At 42.5% G+C, this 19,387-nt stretch overlaps 2 protein-coding genes across 4 annotated transcripts in view; one reads left to right on the plus strand and one right to left on the minus strand.

Annotated features, from left to right (window-relative positions):
• On the minus strand, nt 1–10,638 carry TEX48 (testis expressed 48). 3 transcript variants are annotated; one of them, XM_086683827.1, is made up of 5 exons: nt 10,271–10,638; nt 3,883–3,990; nt 3,526–3,652; nt 1,672–1,800; nt 1–330 (listed from the first exon to the last, which is right to left on the minus strand). In XM_086683827.1, the coding sequence occupies exons 1-5, from the start codon at nt 10,523–10,525 to the stop codon at nt 227–229; spliced, it is 723 nt and encodes a 240-aa protein (XP_086539953.1). In that variant the 5' UTR covers nt 10,526–10,638; the 3' UTR covers nt 1–226. The 3 variants fall into 3 exon arrangements, with proteins under 3 accessions (XP_086539953.1, XP_086539954.1, XP_025768433.2); XM_086683828.1 differs by having other exon boundaries at nt 3,530–3,661; nt 3,891–3,990; nt 10,271–10,580; XM_025912648.2 differs by lacking the exon at nt 10,271–10,638 and having other exon boundaries at nt 3,530–3,652; nt 3,883–3,992.
• A 7,029-nt stretch (nt 10,639–17,667) lies between these two features.
• The window catches only part of LOC147575015 (uncharacterized), a 285,037-nt gene continuing 283,317 nt past the window's right edge, over nt 17,668–19,387 (plus strand). The window contains exon 1 of the mRNA XM_086683838.1: nt 17,668–18,385. Within this exon, the coding sequence (XP_086539964.1) occupies nt 18,018–18,385 (368 nt within the window). The 5' untranslated portion in view covers nt 17,668–18,017. The remainder of the gene's footprint in view (nt 18,386–19,387) is intronic.

Consider the following 19,387-nt stretch of genomic DNA (forward strand, 5'->3'; position numbering starts at 1 on the left):
TGCGATATCACCAAGGGCTTTAATTGGAAACAGCTCCCTCCACAGTGGCTTTTTCAGGAGCTGGAGTGACTCCTGCTGGTGGCACAGGGGTGGCTCAGACGTCTTCTCCTCCCGGGGGAGTTTCTGAATCCGTCTTCATGGCCCCTGCTCACTGCCTCTTCCTTCCGGAGACACCCCAGCGGCCCGCAGCCTGGGAGGCCCGCGTGGGAGCGGCGGTCTAGAATGCTCAGGGCCTCCCGATGTGACACGGCTGGAATGGCCAGCGGTCCCGGGAGTAGCGGTTTAGGTTTCTCTTGCAGAAACCTCTTTGGGAGACGTGTGTATTCAGTTCTGCAAGCAGAAAGGAACCGGTTACGATGCCGGGTGGAACCTTCACACTGGGCTTGGATGCACCGCCCCAGTCACCTACATCCCTGATCATGGTGGGGTCCTGGAATACCGTGTGAGCCACGTGGACCCCCAGGCCGGACTCGCAAGTCCTTGGTGGCAGGGCCATGCCAGTAGGTTCTGCGTTTGTAATTCATTTGGTGTGTTCAGTGATGGTCGGGGGCCTTGCACGGAGCAGAGGCCTGGAAGGTAAGAGGATCGGGCCCAATCTGCTTCTAACACTAACCTTACTTCCTGGGTGGACTTTGGGAAAGTCCCTTTCCCCTGTGAGCCTCAGTTTTCTCTATACAATGAGAGGTGGCTTATTTTTTCAAAATTTTTTTAATGTTTATTTTTGAGAGAGAGAGGAAGTGAGCACATGAGCAGGGGAGGGGCAGAGAGAGAGGGACAGAGGATCCAAAGCAGACTCCAAGCTGTCAGCACAGAGCCCGACACGGGGCTTGAACTCATGAACTGTGAGATCATGACCTGAGCCGAAGTCAGATGCTCAACCAACTAGGCCACCCAGGTGCCCCAAGAGAGGTGGGTTTTTAAACTGTGTTCCATGGAGCCCCGTGGGGGTTGGGAGGTGAGAGGGAGCGGGGTGGTGGAGCTAGTGGGGCTCCCGGGCCTGACCCTCGATTCAAGTGCAGCGGGAGCCCTTCTGTCTTTTATAACAATGGGACTTTGTGTGAGACTTTGTTTGCAAGGACGGTGTAGCTGTTTTTGCGAATCCTGAAATGCGGGGGCTGGGCTGGTCCTTAGCTCTTAGCAGCAGCCTCAGAGGGTGCTTGTGAGCTAAGTGACATCACCTGGGCAGTGTGGGTGCCCAGCAATGTGGCGACGTCTCTTCTTCCTGGACTGGACTTCTATCCTTCTTCCATGACCCTGAGGCGTTTCACCCCCAACTATACTCAGCCCACAAGCATTTTCTGGCCTTGTTTACTTGCCATGCACCTTGTGGGGTTTGGGGGAACACAGCTGTCCTCCTGGGACTTACAGTCTAGTGGCCAAAGCAGACACAAAAGCAACAGCCACACAAAATAGACGTGTAAGATAAGACCCCAAGGGCTTAGAAGAGAAGCGTGGATGTGTGCTCTTTCCTCCCAGACCTATTGCTCCTCACGTAATTCCTAGCAGACTCCTGGAATTGCTCCAGTGTGTTCTAGAATGACCGAAGCTTCCTGGAGGGCGTGGTCCTCTCTCTCCTATCACCACACTTAGTTTAGCTCAAAGATCAATGGGGCTTGGTCATCAGGACAATGGGGTTCCTGGTCAGTGTTAGGACCCCAATGTGGAACTCACCTTCATACTCATTGTTGCTGGTGGTGGAGGCTCTCTTTTCTGGGTGGATCAGAGGTTGTCCCAAAGGCGAGTGGGAGGCTTCATTAGCATGCTTCGAATTCTTGCTGTCCAGCCCCTCCTTCTGCAAACCTGGCAGTGATAATTCCACACAGTCAGGTGGGGAGGCTCAGGGGAGGTGATGGAAGTGAAGGTACGTTGCCAACCTTGAGTCAGTGCACGAGAGCCAGTGGTGGTTGTCATGGGGGCGGGGACCACCTGGATCTCCCTCCTCCAGTCTTCCGAGTGCTCCCCCTAAGCACATGCTGGGTTCAAACTATGTATTCTTTTTAAAACACAAAGTTTACCTCCCCCCACCCTGTTTATAAATGCTGATGCATATCCATTATAGAAAAGCTAGGAAAGATTGAAGAATGTGAAGTAGAAATAGAAATGACCCAAACTCCTGGCCCCTCAGATGCAATCACAGTTCCGGTCTTTTCTCACACATACTTTTACACAGTCCATCATATCTTACATGTCATGTATGCATTTTCCTTTTTTCATACACGTTATGTCATAAACATTCTTCTCAGGCCACTAAATTTTAACAAATGATGGTTGTATAATATTCTATTTTGCAGATAATTCAAGAGTTATTTAATCAATATTCTATTGTTGGGTGTTTAAATTGTTTTTCACTACTATAAATACTATTATGGTGAACATTGTTGTATATAAGGCTTTGTTTTTATATAATTCTAAATTCTTTTTTTTAATGTTTATTTTGAGAGAGAGCACACGCTTGAGAGTGGGGGGAGGAGCAAGAGAAAGAGGGAGAGAGAGAATCCCAAGCAGGCTTGATGCACATCGCAGAGCCTCATATGGGTTTCGATCTCAAGAACCATGAGATCATGACCTGAGCTAAAATCGAGTTGGACACTTAACCAACTGAGCCACCCAGGCACCCCATAATTCTAAATTCTTAAAGGTATAGCATAGGAGTCTGTCAACAGACTGAACTGTGTTCTGTAATAAATACCTCTGTCCTTTGCTAGCTGCACAAGTACAGCAAACTGCTCCCCTCCCATGCCTCTGTTCTCAGAGCTACAAAATGACACATCCATTTTGGATAATCATGTCCCCTTCTTAGAGTTCTGGTAGGGATCAGATAATATCGCTTTTCTCCAGTGTCAGCTCTGATATAGTAGGGGACTTATCTGATCACAGTGGGCTCCCTAGTGCCTAGACAGTGCTTTGTAAGTAAGAAGGTCTCAGTCATTACCATTATTATTATTAAAAAATTTTTTTTTAATGTTTATTTATTTTTGAGAGAGAGAGAGGGAGAATGAATGGGGGAGGGGCAGAGAGAGAGAGGGAAACACAGAATCAGAAGCAGGCTTCAGGCTCCAAACTGTCAGCACAGTGCCTGACACAGGGCTCGAACCCACGACCCACAAGATCATGACCTGAGCCGAAGCTGGATGCCCAACAGATTCAGCCACCCAGGCGCCCCACCATTATTATTATCTTGGAAAAATGGATTGACATTTTTAAGGTCCTCAGTTTTTATTGTGAAATTATTTCCTGGGGGAGTATTTTAAAGACCCTCACCATGGATTTTCTGGAAGAATATGCCATGAGAATTTTTCTCATGCTGTTAAACTGCTCCATTTCCTGATGGGACCGTGACAGACACCTGACCGGCCTCCCTGCCTATTGTTTATTGGTTTGAGTTAGGAAACCACCCAGTTCCCACTTAATTTTAGGTTGGAATTATCACTCGAAGGCTGAAGGAAACCTGAGGGTATCACAGCAGAAGGGGGATGAAAAAAACTGAGGTCTAGAGAGGCTGGACGGTGTGTCCTTGTCTGGTACCTACTGCAGGTGGATGGCTGCTGATCCTGGGGTTCACTGGGGGCCTTGGGGTCATCCATGGCCCGGGGGTCCTCACAGTCTCTGCAGCACAAACAGAAGATCTTCGAAGCCAAGTTTTGGTGGGCTGCTGTAAGAGGTGAAGGAATGGGGGCCATGGTTTCTGGGATCTGAACTCCAGATGCCCACTGGAAATTCACTGTGATGGGGGTCATTACTGGGTCAACCTCTCCCAAGATATAATAGCCTTCCTCCCTCCCAAATCTTGCATAGCTCCCCATGGCCAGCAGATCCAGGCCCTTCTGCCTAGGCTGTCCTCTTTTAAAATTATTTTTCCCATTCTATGCAAAATTTCCTTACCCATGGAGAAGAGTTGAAGCCTTTACTCTGCCAGCTTCGCCTGTAGGGGCGCCTTGTTGAGTCAGCTAACCTTGAATTTGAACCCAGTTCCCTGGGCAGGGCTGTTTCCTAAATAAACATAAGACTGTGGTTGAAAAATGCTAGTCCTTTATCTGTGCTCACACTCTAGATAGGATCCCCCTACCGTAACATCCAGGCTCACGCACACGAGCATCCAGTTTTTAGGTTGATCCATGTTCAACCCCAGTTCTGGGTGCATTCTCTTGGGTAGATTCCTTAACTTTCTTGAACCTCAATTTTTTCATGGAGAAAATGGGAGTGCAGTGCCTACTTGCAGAAAAAGTAAAGGACTAAGTATATGAAAAGTCACAATAAGTGTGCAGTCAATGATCGTTCCATTTCCCTTCCCTTTATGTGGCTCACTGGCTCCAAAATACTCCAGTTGGCCCAGGTCCCAGGGGAACATGGCAATGAAGCACAGTCTTGCAGGTTTAGGTCCTGGTCCTGCCACCAACTTGCTCACTGGCTGTGGCTAAGTCCACGTGTGTCTCTGCATTTCAGGAGCCCCATCAATAATAACAGGAAGTTAGGCTAGATGATATCTTCAAGGATCTTTCTAGTTCTGATGGTCCAGAATTATAAAACCTTGCTTTAGTCACCAATTCCTTTGTCTCTGAATGCTTCCAGTTCTCACTTGCCTTTCTGTGGCAAGACCCCCTTTTAGGAAATTCTTTTTTCAACATTGCTACCAGATCTTTCTTTCTTTCTTTCTTTCTTTCTTTCTTTCTTTCTTTCTTTCTTTCTTTCCTTTCTTTCATTCAAAAATTTTTTTTCAACATTTATTTATTTTTGAGAAACAGAGACAGAGCATGAGCAGGGGAGGGACAGAGAGAGAGGGAGACCCAGAACTTGAAGCAGGCTCCAGCTGTCAGCACAGAGCCCAACGCGGGGCTCGAATCCACAAACTGCGAGATCAAGACCTGAGCTGAAGTCAGACGCCAAACAAAATGAGCTGCCCAGGCGCCCCCAAGGAAATTCTTATCATGGTATCGGCTGATGTCCCTCACAAGCCAAATCTCTATGTGAGCTGCCACACTTATGAGTGTTTGCTTCTCACTCTCTCTACTGCTGTCCCCTGGCCCAAGCCACCATTATGTCTTGCGTAAAGCAGAACAACAGCCTCCTAAGTGATGTCTTTGTTTCTTTTACCCTGGACCCCTTCAATTAATACAAAATCTTTAACTTCTGGCATGTACTGTATTTGATACAGCACAATTTATATATTGTGGTTAGATACATCCAGCAGCCTAGACACATACAAATATCTCCATTTTGTGGGATCCTTGGACCAAAGTAGTACTCCTTGGGGCCATTTAGCCCCCATCTCTAATAGCCTTTTGGATTTTCTGCCCAGTGAGTTTTTCCACATGATTTGAGCTCTGATATATTTCCTTGAGCTCTCTTTAATTAATTTATTGTATCTTCTTAGGATTTATGAACAGATAGAAATTTACAAATCAAAACCACACTAAGATACCACCTCCCACTGGTCAGAGTGGCTAAAATGAACTAATCAGGAAACTACAGATGTTGGCAAGGATGTGGAGAAAGGGGAACCCTCTTGCACTGTCGGTAGGAATGCAAACTGGTGCAGCCGCTCTGGAAAAGCGTGGAGTTTTCTCAAAAAATTGGAAATAGAATTACTCTATGACACAGCAATAGCACTACTAGGAATTTATCCAAAGGATACAGGAATGCTGATTCAAAGGGGCCCATGGACCCCAATGTTTATGGCAGTGTTATCAACAATAACCAAAATATGGGAAGAGCCCAAATGTCCATCTACTGATGAATGGATTAATATGATGTGGTATATGTACACAATTGAGTATTACTCAGCGATGAAAAAGAATGAAATCTTGCCATTTGCAACAACGTGGATGGAACTGGAGGGTATTATGGTAAGTGAAATAAGTCAATCAGAGAAAGACAGGTATCATATGTTTTCACTCATATGTGGAATTTGAGAAACTTAACGGAAGACCATGGGGAAGGGAAGGAAAAATAAGATACAAACAGGGAGGCAAACCATAAGACACTCTTAAATACAGAGAACAAAATGAGGGTTGATGGGGATGGGGAGCTGGGGGATGGGGAAAATGGGTGATGGGCATTGAGGAGGTCCCTTGCTGGGATGAGCACTGAGTGTTGTATGTAACTGATGAATCATGGGAATCAACTCCTGAAGCCAAGACTACACTGTATGTTAGCTAACTTGACAATAAATTTTTTAAAAAGAGAGATTTATTTAAGGCAATTAGGTATTTTGTTTAGGAGATGCGCCATTTAGCAAGTATGCTTGCCATTAATATACTTATTCTTCTGCTGTTTGCTTTCGTTTCAATTTCCTTCATATAAATTCTTGCCTCGTGGGGTTTTGCTTTGTTCCAGATTGCCTCATGTATGTTGAATGTAGAGGGAGGTGTTTCCTAAGGAAGGAGTGAAAGCAGAGGTGTGGCAAGCGCTCACCACAACCCTCAGCCCCAAGGACTAACGGTTGGAGGTCTGTTAGGTGGTGATCAATTTGTGTGAGGGTGATTGCTAAGCCTCTGCCTCGGGTCCCTCCAAACCTTCACGAGCACATGTTCTGTCTTGTTAACCTAATGAAAGTAGCTAATGTCACTTTACTCAGCCTATATTCAGGAGTCAGTGACTTCCAGGTTGGTGATCAGATGGCCTCTTTTAGGCTCTGTGAGGCCACAGAATTCAAGACACCATGTACAACTGTGGTCAACTGTAATGTGATCTCTACTGTTTGTCATGGTCTTATCTACCTTAAAGTTGCTGCCTTTTCCTGAAAACAAAACAAAACAAAACAAAAACAAAACAAAACAACAACTCCTGCTTCACATATATACCCTCAATACATGTACTTTCATGTGTGTTAACGTTTATGTTAATAGCTGGGAAAGTTTAACCAGATGACTTGGAATTATGGGCACTAAGGGAAACCTTTCATGTCAAAAGTATGAGATTTAAGAGGGACTCTAGAGAAGAGAGAAGACAAAAATACCACATTTTCAGTAGAGAGCGTCTTTGATTGGTATGTTCTGGCCTCAGAAAGAAAGAAAGAAGGGGAAAAAAAGGACGTACTCCTACTCAAACCTTCTGAAACCTGCTTTCTTTACATCTCTTTCTCTCTCTCCACCCAGCTTTATCGTTACCACCTACTTACACTCTTTCTATTCCTTCCCGTGACTGCTTAAATAAATTCCCTTCATTTCTGTAGAAAAGAACAATCAACACTGCACAATATCCCCTGAAAACTCCTGTACCAGGAGGTGGGTCCAGAGAGGTTGAGTTCAAACCCTGCATGAGAGTTGAGCTGAGGGTGAATATATAGGATCACCCCAAATTTCAGAATGACAGAAAGCTGCTGTATAACTCAGGATTCTGCTAGTTATCCTGCTACTTATTGACTCCTGTGTCTGTACCAGTCAGTTCACTTAATGGTTGACCTTCAGCGATGGGGAAAAATGTTTAAGAGCAGCAGGATGGAAAAGACCAGAAGATTTAAATAACCCACCTACACAGAATTCAAAAGAGTGGACTTGAGAAGAAAAATAGAAAAGGTACCACATAAAACTATTTCAAAAATCTTTTCCCCAAGGGTAGATCGGGCAGAGATCCAAAATTGCAAACAAAATCAAGATGAATTACCAGGAGACTTTAATGGACTTCAGGACACTTTCAAAGAACATTCTAGGGCGACCAACAGCTTAAGTAAAGGAGCCTTTTCTTCTCTCTTTGCGAAAGGCTCAGACTTGAAATAGAGGACTTAGATAAAATAAATTAGGAGGTGAAATGCCAACTTAGATCTCCTGATCATTTTCAAAGAGTCCTAAAAAATCAGCCAGAAATGGCCTTTTGGAGAAAACAACTGACTTCTAAAATAAAAACTAGGTCAAAACTCCTCTGTCCATAACGAACGTGGAGCCTGTTGATAAGGACCCTCGTATTTACGGTAAGCAGGAACCCATTGGAGGAATTCATGTTCCATAATGGTAGGAGGACAGCTCTCCAAGTCTGTCCAGTGATGCCACTTTGAGGAGACCTTAACACTCAATACATTCTTATCCTTCCTCTAAATTCTCAAGGGGAATTGTTGATAACTACAGACAGACAACAATACCACTGGTTGACATGATTTGTTTCGTATGTGGAAACCAGATTCTTCCACTCCAACTAGAACTGAGACTATTCTGGGTGATGAAGAGTTGACCATTCCAAGTGTACAACTCCCAACGCCCTCAGCAGACTGTGTTGTCTTACACAACACTGGAAACAAGAAAAACTTGGATGGGGCTATCAATACCAATAGATGGGCCTATTCTGAGGACAGTGAGGTCTCTGTACGGGCTGGACAACTCAAGGTGCTCATTTTCTCTCATCTTGGCTGACATAGTAAATTTAATAATACAGCCCACGCGATGGAACACCAACCAACCAATCAAAATTCCTCAGCTCAAGTAATTGTGGGTAATAGAACACCTTTGGATTTTATTTTGGCTAATCAGGGAGAGCATGCACCTTTGCTAGCTCCTCATGGTGTACCTGGATTAATACCACAGGCGAGGTTTCTAAGCCCAAAGAAAGGCAACCTGACTATCTAAAGCAGACACAGAGAATGATTTGGAATTTCTTTTCTCGGTCACGCCTAGGAAATTGTGGATGATGATTCTGGAATGCCTTCCAGATCCTTCTTTTAATTGATCTAATGATTTAATCTAAAACTTAAAATCTTTTAATGATTGTTGTTTGCCTCACAGTCATTTACTGGCTGCTGTCCAGAGAGTCAAATGATTTTATGCGGCCACTGGCCCAACGTAGAGCTCCACGGATGATTCAAAGACAAAACCAAAAGGCATCAGGCTGGCTAATGCTCAAACTGAACATCAGATCTCTGTAGGTGGAAAGGTGGAACTGTGTCTTCAAGGAAAGTGGACAACAGTGGTGAAGATCTGCACAATTCCTGAGGGTCTCTCCTGCAGCTTTGGTTGAGGGAGGACCAAAAAGGGGGAGACTAAGAAGAAAAAAGAAGGTCCCAGTCTCCTAAGTAAAGACCGATTGCTCTGTAACCATGGTAACAGGTAAGCCCCAGAACCTGTTTTAAAGTCATTTAATCTTTTAACAAAACTTTGCCTCGGTGACCATTCTCCCCAAAGTAAGAGACACATAATAGTAGGTACACTTTCGCAGTTCACGGTCTACCATTCCCAAGCACTCCTGCCTCTGAAATGCCACCTTCCGTGAACGCCACACCCTCCCGCACTTGTTATATATTAGCGCTTAGCTTTGTTCTGAGACTTTGTCATAAAAGCTCAAGTCTCCCTTGTTTAACCCAAAATAAATTCAGTTTTTGTTTCACACATTGAGTGGGGGGCTCTTTCTCTGCAGCAGCTTACATACATACAAATAGCCTGGAGCCTTACATACATACAAATAGCTTACATACATACAAATACATACATACAAAATTCCATATTAGGTGTTCGCCAGGGGCTGACATGTAGGTTTGTCTAAATCTAGTGTCAATACTTTCCATATGTTTACTCTGGCCAGAAATTTCATGAGAAAAAGAGGGGAGTAGAAAAACACTTTCTCCTTTCAGTCTTAGTAGCAAAGAGTGTTGAACTTTTGAGCCCTCTTCAGACATGGAAAGGCTCTTAAGGGAGGTATTGCAGCAGCGACAGGCACATTCTTTGGGGGATAATAATTAAAGATCCCCTACTTAGTAAGCTATGAAATTTAGAAGAATTTAACTCCCTTGAACCTCAGGTTTCGTATCTGTAAAATGGGGATGACGATAATAGCATCTACCCTAAAATGTGGTTGCGGGGATTAAATAATGATGGAAAGTGCTTAGCACAGCTGCCTGGCATATTGCCAAAGCTCCACAAACATAAATGCTGATGCGAAGAAATGAGTTGAATTGACGCTGGCTGGGGCGGGCCAGGAGTGCACGGTTTCTTGCACTACCAGTGCCTGCCTCCAGATGGAGGCAGGAGCCAAAGAAAAAGCCTCTTGGGTTATGCCCAGTGGGCTGTGAGCCTCAGGTCTCCAGTGACCCACAGCACTTGGACCAGAACAAGAAAGACCCAGCGAGGTCAAACAGGAAGGCTTCTGGAGCTGGAGGAGCCCTTAGGGGTCAGTCGGCACAGGTGGGGAGACTGGGGCCCAGAGACAGAAACAGTGTAGTCGAGGCAAATTAGGGGTAATGTCTGCTTCTTATAGCAAAGGTGTCCGGGAGTGATGGAGACATTGTCCCTTTAAGTACAGAAAAAATACTCCGTCCTGCTCTGAGGTCTGACCTTTGAGGCTCACTCACCTGTAACTGGCAGAGAAGAGAGGAGGCTGTGATGTCACAGAGCCAGGGAACCAGGGAATGTTGGGGGTTTGCCTGGACCACGATGTCAGGGAGGAGGGGGGAGTTCTGCCGACCCTTTCTCCAGTGGTTTATCCTTCCCTCTGTCCACGACGCCATGCTCTCTGCCATGACATCCATTGGGGCACTGGAACAGAAGTCCTGATGTCTTCTGTGGAAGCGTCTTGAGGAAGGCTGGGCCAGAAAGGGGCAGAACATCGCTGAATGTAAAATGCCCGCGTCCGCATTCTGTCTCTGCTCACCAGCTGGGTGCTAACCTTGGGCAAATGGACTTCACCTCTCGCTTTTCTCCTCTGAAAAATGGAAATGTTGCTAATTACATGTCCTAGATATACTTTTAGGATGAAGTGAGATCAGATAGATAGAAAACATTTAACATGGTGCTTACAAGGTAGAGTAAGCATTCAAGAAATAGTTGTTGATAATGTGCAAAAATAAAGTGACATCTTCCCAATCTATCTTCCAGATAAAAGGGGAATTGCTTTATATTTGTGTTCTCACAAAATCTCTCACCTTAAGGGACACTCTTTCAATTCCTTTATTTAGAACAACCAGGCACTATTTGGGGAAGCTAAATTAGGTTACAAGGTTCTCCATCAGTGCTATCCTTGGATGTGTATAGAGGTCACCTGATACACAGGGAAGGGAAGAAAGCAAAGACATTCTACACAGTTCTGTAGTCAGGGAGTCAGTTGGGTAGGGGCTTAGGTGGGGGGGGGGGGGAATGTGACCTTACTGTTCTAAGTGTTTGATGGTGGTAAAACAGTCTTTTAAACTGTTTGTACTTGTTGTGAGTTACAGTTTATTAACTGTTTTTATTGGTATAAAGCAATACTCTTAAGTGGCAGTGTTAAAGGTTCTCAACTCTGGCTGCTGATGAGATTCCTCTGAGGGGTTTTGGAAATGTAAGAATGCCCGGGGGCCTAACTAAATTAGAATCTTTTTAGTGGAGCCAGAGCTTCAGTATTTTTACAAAGCTGTCCAGGCAATTCTTGTATATTAACAAGACTGAGAACCACAGAGTTACATTGTAGAGATCTCTCATTATACCTGCAAGGAATTGGTTCTCAGTTCAGCCCACGCTTGGAATCACCAGAGGAACTTCAAATAATGCCACACCCAGTGTCCACTCCAGGCCAGGAAAATCACCATTTCTGGGCATGGATAGTTTTTAAAGCTCCCCAGGAAATCCCACCAATTAAAAAAAACTGAGATATAATTGACATACGAAGCTGTGTAAGTTTGAGGTATAGAATGCAGTAGTTTGATACATTTGTATATTATAATATGATTACTATAGTAGCTTTAGCAAATGCTTTTATCACATCACAAGGTTATCATTTCTTTTTTGTGTTGAGAACAATGACGATCTAGTCTTTTAGCAACTTTGAAGTTTATAATACACTGACTTAAATTCTCATTCAGTGGTGAGAACCACTGACCTACAGAGCAAATTTAAAAAAAACCTTAATTTTCTTTTTGCTTTATGAGTGGATCCTTTTAGCTTTTCAGGGGCAGTGTTATATATGGATTCAAAAGCACTATTTTTCAAATAACTTTGAAATTGAGATAATATACTTTGAAAGCCTGTGTTAGATGAAAACTGCTGTTAAAGATGTCTGTGAAGAATTTACTTTTATTTTTAGTTGTTTAAATCACTGTATATAAATATAATGTATATTTTAAATATGCATATTTTATATTTTAAATATAAATATGTATATTTTAATTTACATCCAAGTTAGCATATAGTGCAACAATGATTTCAGGAGTAGATTCCTTAATTCCCCTTACCCATTTAGCCCATCCCCCCTCCCACAACCCCTCCAGTAACCCTCAGTTTGTTCTCCATATTTAAGAGTCTCTTATGTTTTGTTCCCCTTCCTGTTTTTATATTATTTTTGCTTCCTTTCCCTTGTGTTCATCTGTTCTGTGTCTTCAAGTCCTCATATGAGTGAAGTCATATGATATTTGTCTATCTCTGACTAATTTCGCTTAGCATAATACCCTCTAGTTCCATCCATGTAGTTGCAAATGGCAAGATTTCATTCTTTTTGATTGACAAGTAATACTCCATTGTTTATATATCCCACATCTTCTTTATCCATTCATCCATTGACGGACATTTGGGCTCTTTCCATACTTTGGCTATTGTTGATAGAGCTGTTATTAAACAGTGGGGTGCATGTGTCCCTTCAAAACAGCATACCTGTGTCTCTTGGATAAATACCTAGTAGTGCAATTGCTGGGTCATAGGGTAGTTCTAGTTTTAATTTTTTGAGGAACCTCAAGACTGTTTTCCAGAGTGGGTGCGCCAGTTTGCATTCTCACCAACAGTGCAAAAGAGACCGTCTTTCTCCGCATCCTCGCTAACATCTATTGTTGCCTGAGTTGTTAATGTTAGCCATTCTGACAGGTGTGAGGTGGTTTTGATTTGTATTTCCCTGATGATGAGTGATGTGGAGCATTTTTTCATGTGTCAGTAGGCCATCTGGATGTCTTCTTTGGAGAAGTGTCTATTCATGTCTTTTGCCCATTTCTTCACTAGATTATTTTTTTTGGGGGGTGTTGAATCTGATAAGTTCTTTACAGATTTTGTATACTAACCCTTTATCCAATATGTCGCTTGTAAGTATCTTCACCCATTCTGTCAGTTGCCTGTTAGTTTTGCTGATTGTTTCCTTCACTGTGCAGGAGCTTTATATTTTGATGAGGTCCCAATAGTTCATTTTTGCTTTTGTTTCCCTTGCCTCCAGAGATGTGTTAAGTAAGAAGTTGCTGTGGCCAGGATCAAAGAGGTTTTTGCCTGCTTTCTCCTTGAGGATTTTGATGGCTTCCTGCCTTACATTGGGGTCTTTCATCCATTTTGAGTTTATTTTTGTGTATGGTGTAAGAAAATGGTCCAGGTTCATTCCTCTGCATGTCGCTGTCCAGTTTTCCCAGCACCATTTGCTGAAGAGACTGTCTTTATTCCATTGGATATTCTTTCCTGTTTTGTCAAAGATTAGTTGGCCATACGTTTGTGGGTCCATTTCTGGGTTCTCTATTCTGTTCCATTGATCTGTCTGTTCTTGTGCCAGTACCATACTGTATTGATGATTACAGCTTTGTAGTATAGCTTGAAGTCCGGGATTGTGATGCCTCCTGCTTAGTTTTTCTTTTTCAAGGTCACTTTGGCTATTCCAGGTCTTTTCTGGTTCCATACAAATTTTAGGATTGTTTGATCTGGCTCTGTGAAGATTGCTGGTGTTATTTTGATAGGGATTACATTGAATATGTAGATTGCTTTGGGTAGTATTGACATTTTAACAATATTTGTTCTTCGTACCCAGGAGCATGGAATATTTTTCCATTTTTTGATCTCTTCTTCAATTTCTTTCATAAGCTTTCTATAGTTTTCAGTGTATAGATCTTTTACCTCTTTGGTTAGATTTATTCCTAGGTATTTTATGATTTTTGGTGCAATTGTAAATGAGATTGATTCCTTGATTTCTCTTTCTGTTGCTTCACTTAGTTGTATAGGAATGCAACTGATTTCTGTGCATTGATTTTATATTCTGCAACTTTGCTGAATTCATGAATCAGTTCTAGCAGTTTTTTGGTGAAATCTTTTGGGTTTTCCACATAGAGTATCATGTCATCTGCGAAGAGTGAAAGTTTGACCTCCTCCTTGCTGATTTGGTTGCCTTTTATTTCTTTGTGTTGTCTGATGGCTGGGGCTAAGACCTCCAATACTATGTTGAATAACAGTGGTGAGAGTGGACATCCCTGTCTTGTTCCTGACCTTAGGGAGAAAGCTCTTAGTTTTTCCCCATTGACGATGATACTAGTGTTGGGTCTTTCATATATGGCTTTTATGATCTCAAAGTATGATCTTTCTATCCCTACTTTCGTGAAGGTTTTTATCAAGATGCTGTATTTTGTAAAATGCTTCCTCTGCATCTACTGAGAGGATTATATGGTTCTTGTCCTTTCTTTTATTGATGTGATGAATCACATTGATTGTTTTGCAGATATTTAACCAGCCCTGCATCCCAGGTATAAATCCCACTTGGTCATGGTGAATACTTTTTTTAATGTATTGTTGGATCCCGTTGGCTAATATTTTGTTGAGGATTTTTACATCCATGTTCATCAGGGAAATTGGTCTATAGTTCTCCTTTTTAGTGGGGTCTTTGTCTGATTTTGGAATCAAGGTAATGCTAGCTTCATAGAAAGAGTTGGGAAGTTTTCCTTCCATTTCTATTTTTTTGGAACAGCTTCAAGAGAGTAGGTGTTAACTCTTCCTTAAATGTTTGGTAGAATTCCTCCAGAAAGCCATCTGGCCCTGGACTCTTGTTTTTTGGGAGATTTTCAATTACTAATTCTATTTCTTTACTGGTCATGGGTCTGTTCAGATTTTCTATTTCTTCCCGTTTAAGTTTTGGTAGTGTATATTTCTAGGAATTTGCCTAGAAAAAAAATTGCCCATTTTTTTTTTGGCATATAATTGCTCATAATATTCTCTTATTATTGTTTTTATTTCTGCTGTGTTGGTGATGATCTCTCCTCTTTCATTCTTGATTTTATTTATTTGGGTCCTTTCCTTTTTATTTTTGATCAAACTGGCTAGCAGTTTATCAATTTTGTTAATTCTTTCAAAGAGCCAGCTTCTGGTTTCATTGATCTGTTCTACTGTTTTTTTTTTTTTTTGTTTTTTTTTTTTGGTTTTTTTTTGGTTTCGATAGCATTAATTTCTGCTCTAATCTTTATTTTCCTGCCTTCTGCTGGTTTGGGGTTTATTTTCTGTTCTTTTTCCAGCTCTTTAAGGTGTAGGGTTAGGTTGTGTATCTGAGAACTTTCTTCCTTCTTTAGGAAGGCCTGGATTGCTATATACTTTCCTCTTATGACCTCCTTTGCTGCGTCCCAGAGGTTTTGGGCTGTGGTGTTATCATTTTCATTGGCTTCCATGTACTTTTTAATTTCCTCTTTAACCTCTTGATTAGCCCATTCATTCTTTAGTAGGATGTTCTTTAGTCTCCAAGTATCTGTTACCTTTCCAAATTTTTTCTTGTGGTTGATTTCGAGTTTCATAGTGTTGTGGTCTGAAAATATGCATGGTATGATCTCGATTTTTTGTACTTGTTGAGGGCTGATTTGTGTCCCAGTATGTGATCTATTCTGGAGAATGTTCCGTGTGCACTGGAGAAGAATGTATATTCCACAGCTTTTGGATGAAATGTTCTGAATATTTCTGTTAAGTCCATCTGGTCCTGTGTGTCATTCAAAGCCATTGTTTCCTTATCGATTTTATGATTAGATGATCTGTCCATTGTTGTAAGTGGAGTGTTGAAGTCTCTTACTATTATGGTATTATTATCAATGAGTTTCTTTATGTTTGTGATTAATTGATTTATATCTTTGGGTGCTCCAATGAGGATTTGGGTCCAAATGTGAATTTGGAGCATAAATGTTTACAATTGTTTGTCTTCTTGGTGGAAAGACCCCTTAATTATGATATAAAGCTCTTCTTCATCTCTTGTCACAGTCTTTATTTTAAAGTCTAGATTGTCTGATAGAAGTATGGTTACTCTGGCTTTCTTTTGTTGACCATTAGCATGACAGATGGTTCTCTATCCCCTTACTTTCAATCTGAGCGTGTCTTTAGGTCTAAAGTGGGTCTCTTGTAAACACCATATAGATGGATCCTGTTTCATTATCCATTCTGTTACCCTATGTCTTTTGATTGGAGCATTTAGTCCATTGACATTTAGAGCGAGTACTGAAAGATACGAATTTATTGCCATTATGTTGCTTGTAGAGTTGAAGTTTCTGGTGGTGTTCTCTGGTCCTTTCTAGTTTTTTTTGCTTTTGGTATTTATTTATTTATTTATATATTTATTTATTTATTAATCTTTTCTCTCTTCAGAGAGTCCCCCTTAAGATTTCTTACAGGGCTGGTTTAGTGGTCACAAACTCTTTTAATTTGTGTTTGTCTGGGAAACTTTTTGTCTCTCCTTCTATTTTGAATGACAATCTTGCTGGATAAAGAATCCTTGGCTGCATATTTTTCTGATTCAGCGCACTGAATATATCCCGCCACTCCTTTCTGGCCTGCCAAGTTTCTGTGGATAGGTCTGCTGCAAACCTGATCTGTCTTCCCTTGTAGGTTAAAGACTTTTTTCCCCTTGCTGCTTTCGTGATTCTCTCCTTGCCTGAGTATTTTGTGAATCTGACTATGAGATGCCTTGTTGATGGTCGGTTTTTGTTGAATCTAATGGGAGTCCTTGTGCTTCCTGGATTTTGATATCTGTGTCTTTCCCCAGGTTTCTGCTATGATTTGCTCACATAACCTTTTACCCTTATTTCTCTCTCTTCCTCTTCTGGGGCCCCTATGGTTCTGATGTTGTTCCTTTTTAATGAATCACTGATTTCTCTAATTCTTAAATTGTGCTCTTTTGCCTTAATCTCCCTCTTTTTTCTGCTTCATTATTCTCTATAAGTTTGTCCTCTATATCGCTGATTCTCTGTTCTGCCTCATCCATCCTTGCCTCTGCTGTATCCATCTGTGATTGCAGCTCAGTTATAGCATTTTTAACTTCATTCTGGCTATTTTTTACTTCTTCTACCTCTGCAGAAAGGGATTCTAATCTATTTTCAACTCCAGCTAGTATTCTTATTATCGTGATTCTAAATTCTGGTTCAGACATCTTGCTTCTATCTGTGTTGGTTAAGTCCCTGGCTGTCGTTTCTTCCTGCTCTTTCTTTTGGGGTGAATTCCTTCGTTTTGTCTTTTTGAAGGGAGAAAAGGAATTAATGAGGTAAACAAAATTAAAATAAAATAACTAAAATAAAAAATAAAATTAAAAAATTAAAAACAACAACAACACACACACACAGACAATCAAATAAATGATGCTAGATCCCAGGTGTGTTTTGGTCTGGGTGTTGAAAGGAGCTTGATAGATTAGAGAAAAGAGGAGAAAGACAAAAAGGGAAATCATTTGAAAATTTAAAAAATTGAATACACTGAGATAGAATAAAATGAAATGATGAAAGTAAAATAGAGTTTGAAAAAAATTTACACAAAAGTAAAATATATAGTAGAGAAAATGAAAGAAAAATATTTTTAATAAAAATTGAAAATAAAAATAAATTTTTTCCCTTTCTGTATTTAAGAAAAAGAAAAGAAATGAAAAAGAAAAAAAGAAAATTGAATATATAGATCAGTGAACAGACTGCAATATGATTGAAATTACTTCATTTTCCCTTAGAAGTCAAACTATGAAGTGCTTTATAATCCATAAACTAAGCAAGCAGAGAGATTTGTGTTTCTGAAGCGCGAGGTTGGCCCTGTTGGGCGGGGCTTAGTGTAACCGCTCCATTCTCCACTAGATGGCGCTGCAAGCCTACAGGGGTGGATTGTTGCCGCGCTCGTAGGTGCGTATGCGCATGCGCGGGAGCGGTGAAAATGGCGCCACCCAGCTACCCAGTCTCTAGTATCCGAACTCTGTTCTCCCCATCAGCAATCGTGTACCTGTCCTTTGTCTTCGGCTTCTGACCCTCCCGCTTCCACACTGTCTGTGACTAAGCCCCAGGCGGCACCTCCCTCCTGAGTTTTATCTCAGATGCGGCTGTTTTCCCCCGGCCCCTTCTGAGGGACTACGGCTTTGACCTGCTCAGACCTTCTCGGGGAGGGTCTCCCGGAGCAATGGCCGGGCGCCGGCCGCACCCAGGAACGTTTGCAGGGACCCTGCTGCTGCCGATGCCCAGAGACTGCGGCCAGGTGCCAGCCCGCCCCAGAAAAAGTTCACGCGATCATATAGCAGCAGCATTTCAGGGATTATGGAAAATCACAACTTGCATCTGGCACCAGCCTTCACCCTTAAAGTCCTTGTTCCAGCACCAGCGAATGTGGTTTCTCCCAAGTCCACTGGGGTGCTTGCCTGTGGAGGGGGAGCCATGCAGCTTCTACCAGACGTCCTCCCAGCAGGGGAACCGCCCCTGCCGTCTGGACGGAAGACTTCCGGACCCCACTCTGCTCCTGAGGATTCGCCCTTCCCACCGGAGCACTGCCAGGTATGGAGCTGCGGCATTTCAGACTCTGCACTCCCCCTCTTTATAGAGTCTTAATGGAATTTAAACCCTCTCCTTTTTCCTTTCTCCCTTTTTAGTTCAGTCCCTGCGGCTGTTTCCACTTTTCCACTTTCTCTCCAGCTGCTTTTGGCAGGGGGCTGCTTTTCCTGTATTCTCCCCTGTCTCCGTCCTCTGCAAGCAAAAACAGCGCCTGCCCCCCCCCCCCCCGAGGCTTCTCTCTGCCCCAGTTCACCTCTCTGCGCCGCGTACCTGCTCAGTTCTGTGGTTCAGGTTGTGCAGGTTGTTGTGTTAATCCTCAGATCAGTTTTCTAGGTGTGCAGGATGGTTTAGTGTTGGTCTGGTTAATGTATTTTATGTAATATCCCATTGTAAACACATATCATACTGGCTGTCTATAGATAGAGCTTTGTTGTTTCTTTATATATATTTTAAAGTTTATTTATTTATTTTTTTTTTGAGAGAGAGAGACACAGAGAGAGAGAGAGAGCGCGCATGAGCGAGGGAGAGGCAGAGAGAGAGGGAGAGACAGAATTCCAAGCAGCCTCTGTGCTGGCAGGGGCTCCATCCCATGTACTGTGAGATCATGACTTGATCCGAAATCAACAGTCAGATGCTCAACCAACTGAGAACCCAGGCGCCCCTAGAGCTTGGTTATCTCACCCATAGCACTGGACATTTATATATGCAAGTTGGTAAAAATACTGTAAAAAGTCTTTGCACAGGAGATTGGGGGATTGTCTTCTGTTTGGGGTGGTTTACCATTCAAGGATATATGGTTTCATTGCTTCCTTTCCTTTGGGTCTTGAGTAGGAGACGAGTCAGCAGGCTCCTGTACTAATTTTTGGTCCAGGCAGAGAATAATGAAATCTTGAACTGAGGCACTGGCCTGCTTTGACAGGGTGGACTTTGAATCTGGTGATTCCACAGTTCATGGTCAATAGAGTCAGACTGCTGGGGTGAGAAGCCTGCCTTCTTTCTTAGTTT

Source organism: Puma concolor, chromosome D4, assembly GCF_028749965.1.
Source record: "Puma concolor isolate L17-30 chromosome D4, mPumCon1.1.hap2, whole genome shotgun sequence".
Taxonomy (NCBI): Eukaryota; Metazoa; Chordata; class Mammalia; order Carnivora; family Felidae; genus Puma; species Puma concolor.

Bases quoted from the DNA above. Each gene is read 5' to 3' on its own strand.
- TEX48 (XM_086683827.1), bottom strand. From the start codon at position 10,525: ATGTTCTGCCCCTTTCTGGCCCAGCCTTCCTCAAGACGCTTCCACAGA. The intron at 3,653-3,882 runs GTAAGGAAATTT...CACCTCTTACAG, and splicing joins GCTTCAACTCTTCTCCATGG to CAGCCCACCAAAACTTGGCT. The intron at 331-1,671 runs GTGAGTTCCACA...TTCTGCTTGCAG, and splicing joins CAGCAACAATGAGTATGAAG to AACTGAATACACACGTCTCC.